This window comes from Pollachius pollachius (genome assembly GCF_949987615.1).
Source record: "Pollachius pollachius genome assembly, chromosome: 14".
Taxonomy (NCBI): Eukaryota; Metazoa; Chordata; class Actinopteri; order Gadiformes; family Gadidae; genus Pollachius; species Pollachius pollachius.
Genome location: NC_136947.1, coordinates 16,022,980 through 16,041,129, shown reverse-complemented (window position 1 = coordinate 16,041,129; position 18,150 = coordinate 16,022,980). Strand labels below are relative to the sequence as shown.

General features: G+C 42.9%; 1 protein-coding gene across 1 annotated transcript in view; it reads right to left on the bottom strand.

Moving 5' to 3' along the window:
* The window catches only part of LOC307085762 (glypican-5-like), a gene marked incomplete at its 3' end in the record, with an annotated part of 115,214 nt that extends 102,626 nt beyond the window's left edge, over positions 1-12,588 (bottom strand). The window contains exons 1-2 of the mRNA XM_079750623.1: positions 12,244-12,588; positions 4,216-4,377 (exon numbers count right to left, since the gene is read on the bottom strand). Coding sequence (XP_079606749.1) covers positions 4,216-4,377; positions 12,244-12,421 — 340 coding nt within the window. The 5' untranslated portion in view covers positions 12,422-12,588. The remainder of the gene's footprint in view (positions 1-4,215; positions 4,378-12,243) is intronic.
* Between the last annotated feature and the right edge of the window lie 5,562 nt (positions 12,589-18,150).

The window sequence follows — 18,150 nt, the reverse complement described above, 5'->3', positions numbered from 1 at the left end:
ATATCAGTGACACTTTGGGATCAAAAGTGTCAGCATTTTCCGGACATCTGTTGCCCAGCAGTGTGAATATATGAGCACACGCACACTCCGATCGTTTCCACCTGTTTTCATGCGGTGACACACAACCCCATCTACACACAGAAGCTTGGGTCAGGAAAAATTTACAAATGGACTAAATGTGATACTGGGGTATGCATTTTCAGTAACACTTTATAATAAGGTGCCATAATAAATAGCAAACTAGTCATTACCTAACCCTTTGTTAATATTTGTTAATTGCTACTAAAATATCTGTTTGGCACAACTTAATAGTTTTTTCATCATTAATTAAGTATTAGTTGTTTGCATAACCCTTACCCAACCCTAAAACACAACCCTAACCCTAACCCTAAACCTAGCACACGGCCCTAACCCTAACACACAACCCTAACCAGCGACACTCTGTAGTCAGTGAAAAACAACTATTCATTTGTGGCAAATAGATATTTTTGTAGGGTTAGGTAATGACTAGTTTGCTATTTATTATTGCACCTTATTATAAAGTGTTACCATGTTTTCTTGTCCTATAGTCGATATGGATCCAAATGACTCTGATTCAAAACATACCACCAACCTTCAGACAGTACAACAACAGTTCAATGTGTGTGAATCTGTGTGTGTGTGTGTGTGTGTGTGTGTGTGTGTGTGTGTGTGTGTGTGTGTGTGTGTGTGTGTGTGTGCAGGGGTTTAAGCCAAAACTAGTAAAAGAAAAAGAGAAGTTGAGATTGATAGGAAGGGTATAGGAAGTAGGAAGTAAAGGGGAAGGCAAGTTCGGCAAAAATACCTGGGCCAATTTGCATATGAAATATTAAAACTGATTCAATACTCAATGATGAAATTTGCTAACTTGCATTATGCTCTCAGTATTTTAACATGCTCCAGATACAAGTGTCCACCAAATGGCATACATGTGGTCAGCACTTTACTAAAAGGCATAGAGTCAAATGGAACCAGCTCATTGTTGGTGTTGTATGGTGAAGATGTAGCATGGTTATAGGGTCAAATACATGACACCAAGACTCCCACACAAGACAAAGCACAGTAGGGCTTATGGGCTGTCAAAACAAAGGCAGGCCAATCAAAACACACACATACGCCCATATATATACACACACATGCACACCGCATCTGGCTTCCCACAGACATGTCTTTTTTGGCGTAACCGTAGAAAGCCAGCATGCAGTGTGATTTTGGGGAGGATCAAACACACAATGACAAAGGAAGAGAAACAGACAGGATCATCTTCAGCAAACACCCCTCGCCCCCCGGCACTCCTTATCAACACACTCCGTAGTCCGTACAGAGATAAAGGATCGTCAAGGACTTGCTTATCGTTACACGGCCAAATCCCCAGCCCTGAGAGACGGGTAGAGGCAGACCGGAGAGACCTGATGGGGAACGACAGTGGCTTCAAGAGACTGCACTCTTCAAATATACAGGGAGAAAGACAAATAAAGACAGCCGGGCCCAGTGAGAAAAAGAGCAATTTGACAGTCCCATTTCAAAGGAACTATTCTAAGAACTAATCTGTATGCTTTCACAAGTTTCAATCTAACCTTTTATGGATATTTAATTGTCAAGCATACATTAAACTTGACGTCTTTATATCAGGTCACCTCTAAGTGTCGGAGCACTTAGAGATGCGCCACGTAGATAACGTGTCTTATTATTATTCCTCATCCGACGAGTGGGTACAGGAGGAGATGCGTCGGCCAAAGAACAGAAAGAAAAAAAAAGAAACATAGGTGTTTGCATTCATGTGGTATCGGAGACGCCCGCTACTTGACATTCCGCTCAGGGCGGTGAGACGCGGCAGCACACGGGCCTTAGTAGGGCCTGCAGATGGGGGGCAGCTGACAAGTGCATAGCGAAGCGTTCGACCGGGGCTCACTGTAATCACGCCGCGGCTTTCCATTGGTCCGCTTTGTTTGATGTCAATTTCGCCTTGCACAGTCAGCCAGGACACCTGACCGGCAGCCTTTCATACGGGGCCAGACATGAGGTAAAGGAGGGAAGGACTGTGCCCTAACAATGACAACTCTTCCCGATAATAGGAGGACTGCTGCTGCTGGGTAACTATTTATACAGCCTGCTGCAACAACCCTCCACAGCGCAGATGAGCTGAGGTGGAAAAATATCGCAAATGTAAATTCTGTCTGAGAAGAGCGAAAGTCAAAGGGGACATTTGCCTGGCGGGTTTCAAATACAGTATGTGTGAGGGACGAGAATGATGTTAGTTTTGGTCGTTTGTCTGTGTGTGTGTGTGTGTGTGTGTGTATGTGTGTGTGTGTGTGTGTGTGTGTGTGCATGCGTGTGTCTGTGTGAGTCTTTACGTATTTCATACTATAATTATAATATAAAGTGTTGAATCACTTAAGAAATTCTGATGTAATACAGAGTAAATATATACAGTATTCCTCTGCATGTCACACATGTATGTTTTATGCAAAGATGCATATCTACTGAATTACAATGCTGTGTTAAGACTACTAATTACTATTCCACTGCCCCATTATTATAAATGTGCTGGAAACCAACTTCACGACTCATAGTTCCTGTTTAGCCCCAAAAAAAACGTAAAATCGTACCGATCCTTTGGGATAGTGCGCAAGGGAATAAAAACAAAGACCCTTTTCGGAAATTATGAAAACGCAACCCCACTGCAATTACCATCAGAGCAGGGAAAGTAAACCCTATCCCATGCCCAGTGAGCAGCCCGCTGGCAGGCTGAAGCCCAGTGAGTGAGCCAGGACAAATATGACCATGGGCGACTCGTGTACAATGGCTCCGACTGCTTCAATTCAATCTTTGAAGGACTCTTAATAGATTAATAACATCTTACGCCGTTCTCAGGAATGAAATGATCATGAGGAGAAGAAAGAGAAGCTTTAGAACGTTTTTTGTCAAAACCCATTTTTATTCTGTACTTTGTTCTAATGTCCTTGTTGACAAATTTACTTCAGCTTGAAGCATTTACAAACCGCCAGCTACATTTCACGGAGTGTTTTTAAATGTTGTGTGAGTGTGTGTGTGTGTGTGTGTGTGTGTGTGTGTGTGTGTGTGTCTGTGTGTGGTGTGTGTGGTGTGTGTTCCATGATCTGATAAAGCGGGAGGGCCACGCCTGCTGGAGAACTGCTCGTTTGACTCTGTAATGCTTTCGCTCCAATTCTCCAGCGGACAGAAGAAAAAAAAGACAAGAGGGACCAGTGTGTGTGTGTGTGTGTGTGTGTGTGTGTGTGTGTGTGTGTGTGTGTGTGTGTGTGTGTGTGTGTGTGTGTGTGTGTGTGTGTGCTGCCGCTGCCCTCTGAGCAGAAGCGGAGCATGGCACGGCCTCTGTACCTTTTTTCCTCCCTGTCAAGCCTAACTGATTCTGCTCTGCAATGCTGTAGCTGCATCAGCCAAAACCACGCTGAAAATGAAGGCTGGAAAAGGAAGAGAGGGGGGGAACCAAACAGAGCTATGCCCAATACTTTAACAGTCACATACTTGCCTCCCTGCCAGCAACCATGAGCCCAGGAAATCAGAGACAGAAAAGCGTGTTTTTGTGTTTTTGTTTGTCGGTTTTTGTTTCGAGCAATCAAAGGCATATGAACTTTTATTTGAGAGCAAGAAAACAAATGAAGGTGGTTTGGTTTTCCAGTGGCAGCAAACTACAAGTTTATGGTTGGTCGTCTCTAGATCACTTCCAGCGCACCACCTTGCTGTCGCTGTACACGGACACACTTGATAAGAGGGTTTACTGTAACTCTGCATCTATAACCAACCTCCACATCTTGATCCACATCAACAGCCATTAAATATGTATTTAGCTCTTTTACTTGAAAAATACAACTTTAAGTGCTTAGTCTGAAACGGCTGAAGTCCCTTGGCCACTTATGCAGCATCATGGATCTTCTCCATCACACAGTTACACCTAACATATAATAGCCGTGCGTAAACTGTGTGAGTCGGTGCAAACAATAAACAACGTAACCAAGGCCCCCCCACCCCCCGAAGGGATCATTCCACAATCGACTGTGTGTCTCGCACCTCTGAAACTCTGAAACTTTGCGAGCAGAGCGACCAAACAGCACCGCCACAGCCACGTTACGACGGCTAAAAATGTCACGGCCGTGCGCGGACCACCCACGGACTGGGACCAACGGTGCATCACGGCGGCTTTACACACTGCTTTACCTTGGAAGGCGGAGGCGTGGCCGGTGAGGAGGTACTTGAGCTCGAAGCTGTAGGCGCGGATGCTCTGCAGGGTGTCCCGTTTCACCGCCAACTGGTAGCTCTCCTCCATCTTGCGGGTGCAGCAGGTCGGCCCCTGGTGCTTACACACCAACAGGTCCACATCTGGAGGCGTCCGCCGAGGAGAACACACAAGACGAGAAGGACATGATTTAGGGTCAGTGTACAGGAAACGTCACGTTGACACGCGGAGAACAAGAGTAGTGGTGCAATGTTTCCTAGTTATATTACGATATTTAGATCGAGATTGGATTTGTAGTTTCTAAAGATCTATAGAACCAACTTAATGGGGCCTTTACTTTTTCAGTAGAGAGATGATTTGTATTGTTGTATGGTGTCATTAGGTTAGCTTAAAATGCTGATATATTTCATCGAATACTGCCTCTCATTGATATTTGGACTTTAAAGGAAAATCATGACAGCCAAAATGTTAAGATGAAGAGTACAAAGAACAAAGACGTGACGTTTTTCCTGAAAGATGAACCTCACATGGCATAACATTTGACAGGTTGAGGAGAAACAGCACTGCGGTCAATGGGAGCGGGCATTTGAGGGGGAGGGGGGGGCAGGGGTCCGCACCGCCTGCACACTGTGTAACGACTTGCCCGCTGCAGTGTCTCTGTAGCCGTCAGGCATGAGAAGAGCCCTGAGCACGCACATAGATAGACATGGCCATAAATCCAAAGGCAGACGCGTGAGAGACACCGCAGGAGATCCAGAGAGAAGACCCAAAGAAAATGTATCTCTATTTCGCTGCCGGGAATAGATTCTGTGCTATAAAGTGGAACATGTGTTTCGGACTCAAGTGCTGCCACACGTGTTGACAATGTGTCTGTTTAAGAAAAGGAGTCGTAAATACACACATGCGTGTGGCGCACACGCCTAAAAACACATGCAAAAACTTGCTCGGACAATGCAGCCATGTGCATATTGAGGTCTGCCGCACACACACAAATACACACACGCACACACACATGCGCACGATTCAAAAACACGCATGCACTCAGACTCCAGCACTGGACAGTCACCGGTTATTCATTACAAGCATTACCGAGGCAGAGAGCCAATTCGAACTGGAACGCTCTGGCCACTCTACGGACCGCCTGCGCCATGACATCACAGCTCTACCAACCAACAGAGTCCACCCTGTCTTGACACCACCAGCCTACTGACGCTGATCGCTGCACACACAAACTATCACCATGACATCACCAGGCCTGGGTACAATTAGCATGGGTTATTAAATTAAATCTCCCTCACAACCATGCTCACACACACACGCACAACCTCCCCTCCCCAACCTCACAGTTGCTGCACGCTGTGTGTGTGTGTGTGTGTGTGTGTGTGTAACACTGAACTGGAAATAGGTGTGGGTGGGGTGGGGGGTTGTTATAAAGTAGAGATGGTATATGATAAGTCATTTCAATGGGGGGCTGGGGTTGGTGGAGGACTGTTGGAGCCAGGTGGTGTAACCAGAGCACCCCCACAGGGCACCCCCCCACACACAGAACCCCCGCAGCATGGCCTTGGGACTGTCCGCTAGCCCACTGCCTGCTGCCCCCCACCCCACAAATCTATCACTGAAACACAATAGGCTTGCATTCTCAATCACACTTTTATCCCCTCTGCTGTCCTCTCTCTCTCTCTCTCTCTCTCTCTCTCTCTCTCTCTCTCTCTCTCTCTCTCTCTCTCTCTCTCTCTCGTTTTGTGGCCTGTCCAAAGAAGACATGAGGCCCAGTCGTCATGACATGATTACTTCTAGCTATGACAATGCATGTACACATGCATTCAACAATTTCACTGGACAGACGACCATTGCCCTGGAGATCTGCTCTATAATGTATTCTACATATTTAAATAAATGATATACTTTTTATGGATTTCCCAGTAGGAGTCTCCTAACCATGGCAGTGTTAATGCCATGACATGACAGAACCAAAAGAAGGACAAAGCAATTATATAAGCATCCTACCATGCTTTTTTATTCCGCCATGACTCAGAATTGAATGTGACCCGGGACAAGACATCTTCCTCTCCCCCGATTTCCCTGACCCCATGGATCAGGGAGGGGGAGGGGGAGGCTGGCTCAGACTTTTTCTCCCCCCCTCCACTCCTTTGTATGTCATCCTTGATATGAAACTAATATCCAGGGGTCTCAGAGTGGAATCTAGCCGGTCTCCTGGTCCCTGGTGAGTAACAGCGTGGTGTAAATGATACCCGAGGAGGCCTCAAGTCCAAAGCCACCAGGGCACTCAGGACAGTCTGTCTGTCTGTCTGTCTGTCTGTCTGTCTGTCTGTCTGTCTGTCTGTCTGTCTGGGCTCCACAACCACTGATACAGATGTTTTTTGGAGATGTGCTTTACTTTCCGTGTTGCACTTATTTCCTTGCCTTCATTATAGCAAATAAAGTAAAAATAAAATATAGCTACAACGTGTGATTGGTTATTTTTCAATAGTAAATACAGTTTAATAATGTGGCAAGATCTGACGACCCATATCGGCTATTATCATTGTATTTGTATGTCATTTTCTTAATTTGACGGATGACATAAAAATAGGATAAGGGTATAAATGTATTAACAGACACTAGCACCAACATAGCTTGGTTATGGTTCATTTGCAATTTCTATGAATAACAAGTATTATTGCTGATACGTGACGAGAGTGGCTCCTTCAACATCAACGTTGAGTAAATATAACTGCGATTACGCATGTCATAACAATAACACCCATGGATTTCCCAGACTTCTTTAATCCTCTGACTGCCGACAGGCCTTCGCGGTCCTGGGAGACGTTTGTGTTGTTTTTGCCTCCTGACGCTGCAGTTGAATTCACAAATCCTCACTTGTCAGTCACCCAAACTTTCCCCCGTCACAACTTGTTCATCGAGGTGTATTTGCCCCAATGAACAAGTCATAACCGTCAGATCTAATTCATCTCTCAGAAACATGCAACCCACCACCAGCTGTTGTTAAAAGCGCCTGTTGATAACGGACACATGGGGGATATACTGCTGGAGAATTGATGTGACCCAGACTAAACACACACACACACACACACACACACACACACACACACACACACACGCATATTATCCATTGTCTCACTCTATCCCTGTCGCTTAAATACTCTCATTCACATAGACAGTCACACGTGCAAACACACACACACACACGCACACGCACACACACACACACACACACACACACACACAAGAATGTGTGCCCACAAAGCATGCAAACACATACACACTCCTCGACTTATAGCGGTGTTTATACAAAGTTCACACAGACTTTAATGTGGAGCGGGACTCCTAGTTTCGAGTTCTGATGAGAGCGAGTGCGGGCCGGGGTGGCTCCTGGTGCGGCCGTCTGGGTGTTTTTCCCACAGAACAGGAGTAACATTGTCAGAGCGGCGGCTGGTTCATGCCGTCGGGCCGGTTCCCTGGCAGAAACGGCCCCTCCGCTCACCGCACTCCTGCCTTCAGGAAGCCTCGAGCGGGAGGTTTTCTTTGAAGTCGGTCCATCCGCGCTACCTCGCGGGGTGTTTACTCTGTATTGATTCGCCGGGGCTGGGGATCGGAGCGCGCTGAAGGAAAACACGGTTCAAACGGTCCCTACTGTACGGCCGGGCCGCTCCGGACCCACCCCCGTGTTAGGGGGCCTGCGGTGACTGGCAGGGTGTCCGCAGGCCTCAGGGCAGGGTTTTGAAAGTTTGAAAGAAGTGAGCTTGAAGGCTGTGAAGATAGAGATCTGACCGAGATAGTGGGAAGAGATCACAGTGGCAGTCTACGCTCTCACTGGTCCCTTAAAGCTTCAGCAAACACAGAAATAACTTGTCTTCTTTAACAACCACAAAAAATGATTGATAGTTATTGTACAAATTAATTAAATACACAGAGAAAAACAATGTGTATAATACTTATAATCCAGTGATTTCAGGAGGCACACAAACAGAAAGGAAATACTTTGACAGACATGAATATCAGTACTTTGAGTCCGACCAGCTTCAGAGACATTCAACTAGAGTGACTGGGTGGAATAGGTCAAATATGCCAAGGTTAGAGGATGCTCGTCAGCATCTACTATAACCCCATCATGGATGTGTTATGTACGACAGAGGGTATTGGTGCCATTCTGTCAAATTAAAGACACCACTTGTGTTTCACTGGTTATGTGCAACTATAACAAATGCAAGGCAACTGAGGATATTTAATTAAATGTGGCATGATGGGGAGCTTTTTCGTTCCTTGCTAGATTAGCTGCCATGATACATATTACAGCTGAGTGGGAAAAGCAATTTGCAGAAACAGTTTGGCTGCATAACAGCCAACCTAACTTTGTAGCCTTTACTGGACTTGAGTTAAAACGTTATTGTAAACTGAGACTGGTGGACTGCCGCATTGCCAGAAAATAAACGCAGGGCATTGCCGATGGGAACTTCCCTATTTTTAATAACCTGCTCAGAGCACTATGCAGGTAGTTATTACTCAACCGGAATGCAAGGACCGGGGTGCTGAAAGCATGTCCCTGAACTCATCTCCAAGACCATCTCTGTGTCTGTCCCGCATATAGCCACACAATGTTCCCAAGAAGAAGAGTACACAACGCACATTTCAAAGGGAAAAGTTGCATAGTTGGTTTTGTGGAGTTCTCTTTGAAATAGAATGATACAATAAGTACCAATTAAGGAGAGGGTATTTGTTGAGTGACAAGTGATTAGGTTGAAGAGAGGGAGGTTGAGGTAAAAAAGCATGCTACTAAAATAACTGCAGCCAATCAAAGAACAGATAACACTTTGTAGGTCTGCCAGAAGAGGCTGGGCACTATTACTGGTTAAGGATGTGGTGACATGTGATAACACACTCCGGTCTCCGTTCCCTTACCATCAACACATGATCCTTGCATTTTTATTGCAACAGGCCAACGCCCATTCCTGCGTGTCATAATCCCACTCTATAAGGAGAAGTTGTTAATGACTAGCTGTTCTTGATAACTTTACGCATCAAAGAATGCCAGTATAGCATAGCAACATTATCGGCCGCCAGTGTTTGTGCTCGAGTGTTTTTGTGCCTTGAAACAAAGCAGCGTCTTGCATCACCAGATCGTTCTCATATGGGTGGTCCTCCATAACCAGGGAGCTAGCACCAGGCTTTATGAGACACCCAAGGGTTGGCCCCAGCAGACTCCTCTTTTAATTGATCTCCAAAGGGCAGCATCAACAATCTTTGCTAATCTCTAAAATGGAGTGTTTGGCAGTGACCCACAGCATTGCAGCAATCTCAACTCTCTCCCTCTCTCTTTGTCTAGAAAAACTTAATCACAGGATAAGCAGTTCCATGTCATTGATTACCTAATCTCTGAGAATGACTTTATCCCCCAAAGTGCATTAAACTAACTGTTTATCAGATGGGGCCAAAATAGCAGTCACTGGCCATCTGGAAAGGAAGTATTTCACTCTGAAATAATTTAACTCCAGCTAATATTGAGCGAAATACTGCTCCTTGTTTGAAAAATGGTGGGAAATGTATAGGATTTTCGTGCATTGAACTTTAGCTGACAGCATAGTCATCAGTTAACCATTTTGTCAAATTGACGAGATTTTCAAAGTGTGTCAACAAAACCCCCGCCCGACCAAGGTGCTTGGCAAGAAATCACAACAGGTCCGCATGAAACAGATCACTGTTTTCAGAGATCAACACAAAGTTCTGAGCTCCACTACTGAGAACTAAAACAGAGTGGCGTAACTGTGTACACACACACACACACATACACAGTGATTGACACAAGCCAAAATTTCCTCTATATCACCATGAACCTCTTTGAAGAGAGGCTGATCCTGACCCAAAATGACCATTCCAGGAAAAGCCCATGTTCAAAGCAACACAGTTCATACTGAATCTGAGGACCAGCATTGCTGTGCATTAATATCATAAGTAACAACAAATCAATAATAAATCAACAAACAACAAACAATTAAATCAGAAATCATCTCTACAAAATATGATTTGTATAGTCCTACAATCATTTGTATATATGTGTATATTGGTAAAACTCACTGAATCTAAAAATAATCAGGTAGTGCACCTTGAACACACTGTCAAAGTCAGAGGTACTCAGGTGTCATTACACTGCAACACACTCAAGAAAAGTATCTTCTGCAGCCCATCAACTTACTGTATAATCAAGGTCTTCTTTTTATCCTAGGATAGATTATCTCATGATAATTAACAGCTACAAGGTGGGACATCTGTTATATTGCAGAGCGACCTAGCCAGCTCTGTGAACTAGATCACTGCAAACTGTACAACCTTGCAACACTCAATTGTCCCCAGCCACTATCGACACAAAACCTTGGCTCTTTTTGGTCTCTCGTAGGGCCTGCCTTCAACTGCCACTTGCAATTTGAATTGACATGCCTCATTGCTATGTCCTCTCCCCCCTCCCCTCTCAAACAAACATATCGAGTGGTGCGGCTGCACCTCTAATATATGTTTACCACTTGGCTATCTGTTGCGCTTCTCTCTGTCGGGGCATGTAGCGTCAGACATGGGGATACTTAAGACGGGACCAATATGTATGTGGCAGCAATGCAAGGATGACTGTAGTAACTATCCACACTGAAAGATATATACACCCCACCCCCTGAATTCTGACTTCATGAGAATGCAGTTTAACCTAAGTGGCATGCAAAATAAGGTCTTTTTTATTTATGACTACAGGAATTGACATGGGTAAAGCCAGTGTGCATATATAAATGCATAATTATAACGTGTCACATATTTATGACAGTCTTGATGAGTGTGTGTGTGTGTGTGTGTGTGTGGTCTTGGAATTGATAGCTATTTTATGCATGGTTAGCTCATTTGGTTGTGGGAGATAACATCAAAGATTGCAGCACAACATAATCTGTCCAAAGGAAATAAGGGCTCGACAGTTGTTCCAGAATCAGGTTCCAGCTCAAGTAGCATGGCAGAACCAAATCCTGAACCCAGAATTGTGCTGGCTTCCAAAATAGATATAGGAGCGATTGTGTCCAAAATGAATCACTTTCTCTTATTATGTTGGGGCACATAACCACAAAACCATAATTTCCATGGAGGAGGACAATAGGGAATCATGTGGGTAGCTGACCCATGCTGAATTGCTGTCTTTTATTTTTATAACATCTATTCAAACTAAAGTTGTGACCTCCACGCCACACAACATTTGGCATAAAGTGCACAACCATACACCTCAAATATAGTCTGAATCAGACCCTACAGGGTTGATTGAAATGAGAAATGCTTCCAAGCCACCATAGCTTTATATGATGTAACCTATTGACTCCCGGTGTCTCAAGAGTTGAAACAATAAGACACACACATATTCTCCAAATAGGACTTTATCTAGCTTTTAATTATTGCAGCCTATAATATTTGTTTGCCACATAACATCTTTACTAAAGTGAACTATCAAAATGCAAATTGTTGATCCAGGCATGACCTAGTTGATAAAAGTTTTTATCTTGAAAAAAATAATAATTATATTGGATATTTATGTTATTAGCTATATACTTTGGATAGGTAAATATTCCTATATCTCTAAGTTAATCAAGGTGTATATTTTGTATAGCAAAACTGCAGGAAACAAAAGTGGGTCTCGAAAAGAATGGTCTTGAATGGATGCTGAAAGACTTTGCATTGACCTGGCATTGAGTTATTGGATATATGTGTTGTATATTGATTAGGCTACAATGCAGTGTAAAAAGCCATCACTGTAAAATCAGAAATAGGCTTGACAGTTAGATCGATGGGTTCTTCTCTGGGTCCTTTCTATTCCTCTAAATCAAATACAAAGTGCTTGACAAAAAAATGCATCTGATGCTTTTATTTACTTATTTTGTGACCCTGTATGTGGTTAAAGCATAGAAAGAAATAACATTATTCAGCATTACCCACTATTGTGCACGTGATACACACGTTATGCTCACCTGTTCCAGGTGTCTCTGGTACCCGGCTCAGAGGACCAATTTGGCCCAGTTGAAACGCAGTCCTTACTTCATGGCAGCTGTACGCCAACACGTCGACCACATTCACCGCAAATAAAGTAGCTGAAAAAATCCATAAGTATCCGCAGAAGTTTACGCGTGGGCATGTTCCTCGGGACATTGCCGCATCTCACTCCAGGTGTCCTTGCGATAACTTGCTGTGGCTGGACTGTAAATTGCGCGGCAGACGATTGTGGAGTCAGGGGCAGTGAAGTAGCTACGATGAAGCAACGGTAAAATAAACATCTGACAAACGGTTCGCGTCCTTTTACATTATTGTTTGAGATGAGAGTCAGCAGCAGCAGCAGCCCCCGCAGTTTGAAGGTGTTCTCCTAACGAGAGGAAGAGCAAGTGTGGGTTCAACTGTCCCACGTTCAGGGCTTGCAGTGGCGGCTGAGGGAGAGCATGCTGTTTCCAAACCATTGCCCACGCCCCCTCCCTCTGTGTAGGTTTAAGATGATTGACACCGCTGATGTACATTGATGGTGGAAAAAGGCGGGAGTCTGATTGTGCAATTAGCTATGCTAATTTTGTTATTATGCCACAAATTAACTATCATAAACTAATTTCAGTTTTACTCATTTAACGTTAAATATCGATGAACAGACTTACAGTACATAATTGGCATCCTGGATATCCCTTTATTCAAATATATTTAAAATATAATTTCATGCCGATAAGTTAATAGTATTCATAACTCATTCAGACTCCACATGTTTTGCATCGATACTGTCTGCGAGGCGACGGAGAGGTTCAGCTCGTTTAATACACATTGCTGCCATCTTGTGGCAAGTATAACGATATGGAAGCTGGTTTGTACGTTTGGCTGGTTCTGCTGTTTTTAAGCTAGTAAGTTAAGCAGTAAAACTGTACTTAAAATATGAGTTGTAATGTTAGTGTTTTATCAGGTTAAATGCAGCAGGAAAACAGCCAGAAGGTCTGGAACGCAGAGCGTATAACAAGACGTTATGAATAGAAATCATCAATCCAGGGATTGATCGATTGACTGAGAAATTTATTTTAATTTCTCATAACAATGCAATTGTTTTTTCTGACCTGGGTATAATTGGGTGCACTTACAGGTCCATACCACAGGTAGGCGTTGCTGTACACTGAACGACGAAAACAAGTTATTGGTTGAGGACGTGATGTTGTCCGCTGGGTTCTTCAAAGGTCCAAATGGCATGCAAATCTCACTTTATGATGTTTTCTAACATTATTATGAGTCGTTTGAGATTCATAATATCGTCTGAAGGGGCACACAGCTTTTGGCCGTGATAATATATATTATATGATAAAGATATCTATGTATAATATGATATTATTTAGATATAGAGCTCCAGGACTCCCACCGGAGCACCCGGAGTGTTCTAGAATATTTACAGAACACGGCCAAAGGCTGTGTGCGCTTCGCCATTGCGATACATCCACTGTAAACAGGCTCGACTGGCTCGTAGTGGCTGTAATTCTGCACCACGGCTGAATTTCGGGAACGTCTTCAAATACTGTGTTAGGGGCCCACTAATATCTATATTAAAGCATACATAAAGTAGCATGCCATGGGACCTTTAAAGCATGAATGCCACCCTGGAAATTGCTCCAACGGAGATAATTACGTCACAGAATACGTTTCTTGTGTTCCTAAACACAGGTGTGTTCATAGATTTTAAAAATGCCTTTGTGTAGATGCACACATGAACCTAGGTCTGCAGTGGAATCCTTTCTGAACAAACCACTATTAAACTATATCAAATGACACACTACATGCAGGAAGGGAACCAAAAGTCCCCCACACATATGGACGCTGCCACTCATGGTGAAGAAACATATAGGAAAACCCATTTCCATTTAGCAAAAAACCATCATATTCCTAAAAATTACAATGAGGCAATATATCAACAGCCATGGGCAAACACTAAACAGACAAGACAGCAGAAGGCAATCTTTTGATTCTAGGACCTTTTTGTGATCTTTGCAATTTTGAACACAAAAGGTAACCAATTTGGACATTGAGGACGTCGAATCGATTTAATTAATCGATTGGAAATATGATTATTATGTATAGGCTGTGCATTTATATGGCTAGAGGTAAGCTGCTTCTTGCATATCTGATGTACATATCTGATGTACTTCTTTTTCACGTCATGCTTTCTACACAAACAATATGACATATGAAAGAAACTCAAAGGAGTCCAAAGGTACAAGCCACATCATTTTGTGAGCTTATCTCGATTAACATGAAGTGAAAGATTAACATCAACAACACTTTTCCTGGTGACTACAAATGATGACACACAAACAAGCGTTTTTTGGTTAAAATTATGATTTATGAAGAATTACAGATAATAAACAGGAGCACCCATCTTTAATATCTGAACATGTTCTGCTGCCTTGTTGTTCCCAACAGAACACAAATTATCAATTTTCAGTTTAAAGTCATTCACAACATGAACATTATTACCCTTTCCCAAAGACCACTTCATTTATGATTATATTGTTAATTCAGCTTTAAACCCGGTTCCATGTCAGGCATGGCAAAATAACAACTGATATCGGATTAGAAAGAAAGGAATTAGGTCAAACATACAATTTTTATGTTCAATGCAATTACATTTTTTACTTTGATCTTACTAAACTATTCATGTTTGTATGTGAAAAGGGGGTTAACTGATGAAGAAAAGGACGTTTTTACCTTGATTTCTATCTCTATGAACTCCTTGTACAGTCCAAAGTGCTGTGCCTGGTACTGCACTGCAGAGAACCAAGAGTTCCAGCGTGTTGCACAGGGGTTTGGAGGCATGACCGCCTTTTTTCTTGGCAGCTTGTTTGTTATGAAGCGGAGGTATCTTCTCTTCCGTGATCCAGCATTGGAGAACATCTGGGAGAAACTCAGCATGAAGCTGTTCAACTGAACAAAAGGTTTGCGGAAGGCATTGCCAATGAGATGCATTATGTGTGCCATGCATGTGATGTGTAGTGAGTTGGGGAACAACGACTGCAGAGCTGCTGTGAATGCCTTCTTCATGTAGGCTGCATTATCAGTGTCGAACACAATCACATCCTCATTGTTAATACTGTATTCTTGTAGGCACCTTACAACAGCCACGGATACAGTGGAATGATTGCACTGCTCAAGGAAAACAGTATCTGCAAGGTAGGCCAAAATCCTCCCAGAATGATCCTTCTCAAGTGGTGCAAGGAGGATATTCAGGACACATCTCCCCTCGACATCCGGAGTCTCATCGAATATCACAGCAAGAGGTTTTTCTGCAAGATGTGTCTTCAGCTCCTCTTTTTCACTCTCATATACTGGTCCCAAGTACTTCTCTTGAAGCTGGTGAAACCCTGGAACGGCGCCGCCATTGATGACATTCTCATTCAGAAATTTCCTCAGTGCAGGGTGGTCAGTCTTGTGGGATGTTGATGGCAGTGCAGGTGGCAACCCAGGTTTCACAAATCTACAAAAAGAAAAATATTTTTGTATCATTGGGCTGTATTATGTACACGCACACACACACACAGTCCAGTGTAACCTACAGAAAACTGCAGTATAAAACTGAATAATTTACAGTAAGCCTTTCACAGAACAGTAGTGTTTCTGCAAATAAAACAATTATTTCATGGCAAAATCAATCATCTTGCATGGGATATTACACTACTGTTAGGCTATCTAACCCTAAAGTTATACATCCACACACACAACATACTTGGAAATCTCATTTAGACTCACACACCTCTCCCTGTTTCATTCTGTTTTCAATTGAATTATCAACCTTTTCATAATTTTACAAGCTTTAATCTTGTAGGCTACTGACCTTGATTCTTTCAGCCCTAGCAACTGTATTGCAAGTTGAGGCTTCGGTGTAGGTGAGCTGCTTCTTGGCTGCTTCCACTGCTGCTTTAACCATCCTTGCTAGTTTGGCCGCGGCAAAGTGGTTTTCCAGCGTCGACTTCCGCCTGTGGTCCAACACGCAGTTGCACGGAGTGTAAAATAATTTGCCCCCACTGTCGTGTAACAATCCGGGAAACTGCTTTGCACGGTCTTTTGCACTTATCTTTGTTGGCAAATGAGACCGCTTCATCATGCCTTCGTTGCGGGGTTTGCAGCTTTCGATGACGTTCACGTCGCGTAATTACGTCACTTCATAACGTTCCCATGGCAACAGGGGGAAATGGCTGCTCTTTTGAGAAGTAAACGCAAATTGTCTGCGGAAATTGGCAATTTATGCGATGAAAGTGCGGCATATTTGAAAAAATGCGGCCCCCGCATGAATATGCGGACTATGGCTGATTATGCGTTGAATTATGCGATCGCATAATCGCGTTTTTCTGGAGGGACTGGTTAGTATGGACGAAAGTGAAAAGGAAAAAAACAGGGAGAAAAGTATTACCGTAATAGCACTATAACAGTGTAATGTAGCAGTCTTCGGGTTTTTAGTAGTTAAAAACATTTCCAAAAACTATTCAAAGTCATGTGGTAACTGCCTAATTGCCTAATTTAACATTAGATAAATGGTTGAACCGTCGGTCTTATGATCTAGTTAAGAGTTAATTTTTCGTGTTTGACAGATAATTTAAATTTGCTTGCAACGTCGGCTATCTAGCCAGCTAGCAATCCATTGGTTAGTGACGAGGTAAGCTAGCAAGGCCAAAAAGTATTTGATAGAACAGACGTGGTACGGTGTCAAATTAGCTAATTTTAGTAAGCTGAGCTATGTCACCGAATTATTACACTCTCAATTAATAACTAAATAACTTTAAAGCATGTACTTACATTCTACCATGGCTTTCTCTACACGTACAAGATCTTCGAGGCAGAGCTCCACACGTTCACACACACCGCCCAGACAGCTCCACACGGCCACACAAACCGCGTCGCCGGTGCCCTTTGGTCGTGACGTCAGACTACCTCCGAAAAGGTAGTCTGACGTCATGAAAATAACGATGTCTGCGTTCAGCAGAGTGGAATGTTCACGTAGTGTTTTTGGGAGAGTGGCAAAAACATAGGATTTTACCCCTTTTCCCTCTCAATTGGGGGCTTATTTCAGTTACAGTGATAAAATGGCATATAACTATTTTGACAATCATATAAGAAAAATAGTTTTGTGTTCACTGGCTCTTAAAAATAATATACCACATCTAATTATACATTTCAAACAAAATATTTCATCACAGTTCTTAACATGTTCCTGTTTATTTTGTGCGAAGGCTGAAATCTGTAATCTGTCGGAGGGATGCTGTGAAACTCTGGCCTCAGTTCTCAGGTCCAACTTCTCTAGTCTGAGAGAGCTGGATGTGAGTACCAATCATCTACAGGATTCAGGAGTGAAGCTGCTCTCTGCTTGACTGCGGAGTCCACACTGCACACTGGAAACTCTCAGGTCAGTTGTAGTCAACGTTAAACCACAGCAGATTTACATCTATACAAATTAAGATTTACAGGACTATTAATATTTTTTACATGAATAACTCATGTGTATTTTTTATGTTGTTGCCATGGCAGTATAACCCGCAAATTATATTCTTACAGTTCGTGAATGATCTGATGGTGTGTTCAGTTGTACATTCTTATTATACTGATTAACATGTAGTCAGGCTTTAAAGTGAAGTTTAGATTTATTTAGTAATGTTGTATAGCAGCTTATTCTAAAGGCTGTGTCTTTGTAAGGGAATTTTAATGATAAGTTTTCGAAATAATTTCCCATATTTTTGACAGCTAATTATAAGCATTTAAAGATTAAAAAAAAAGGAACATTGGCATAACTTTTCTTTTAATTATGGAAAAAGTACAAGAAATCAGCACAGTAACATGTTCTGTTTATTTTGTGTGAAGGCTGAATGGCTGTCATC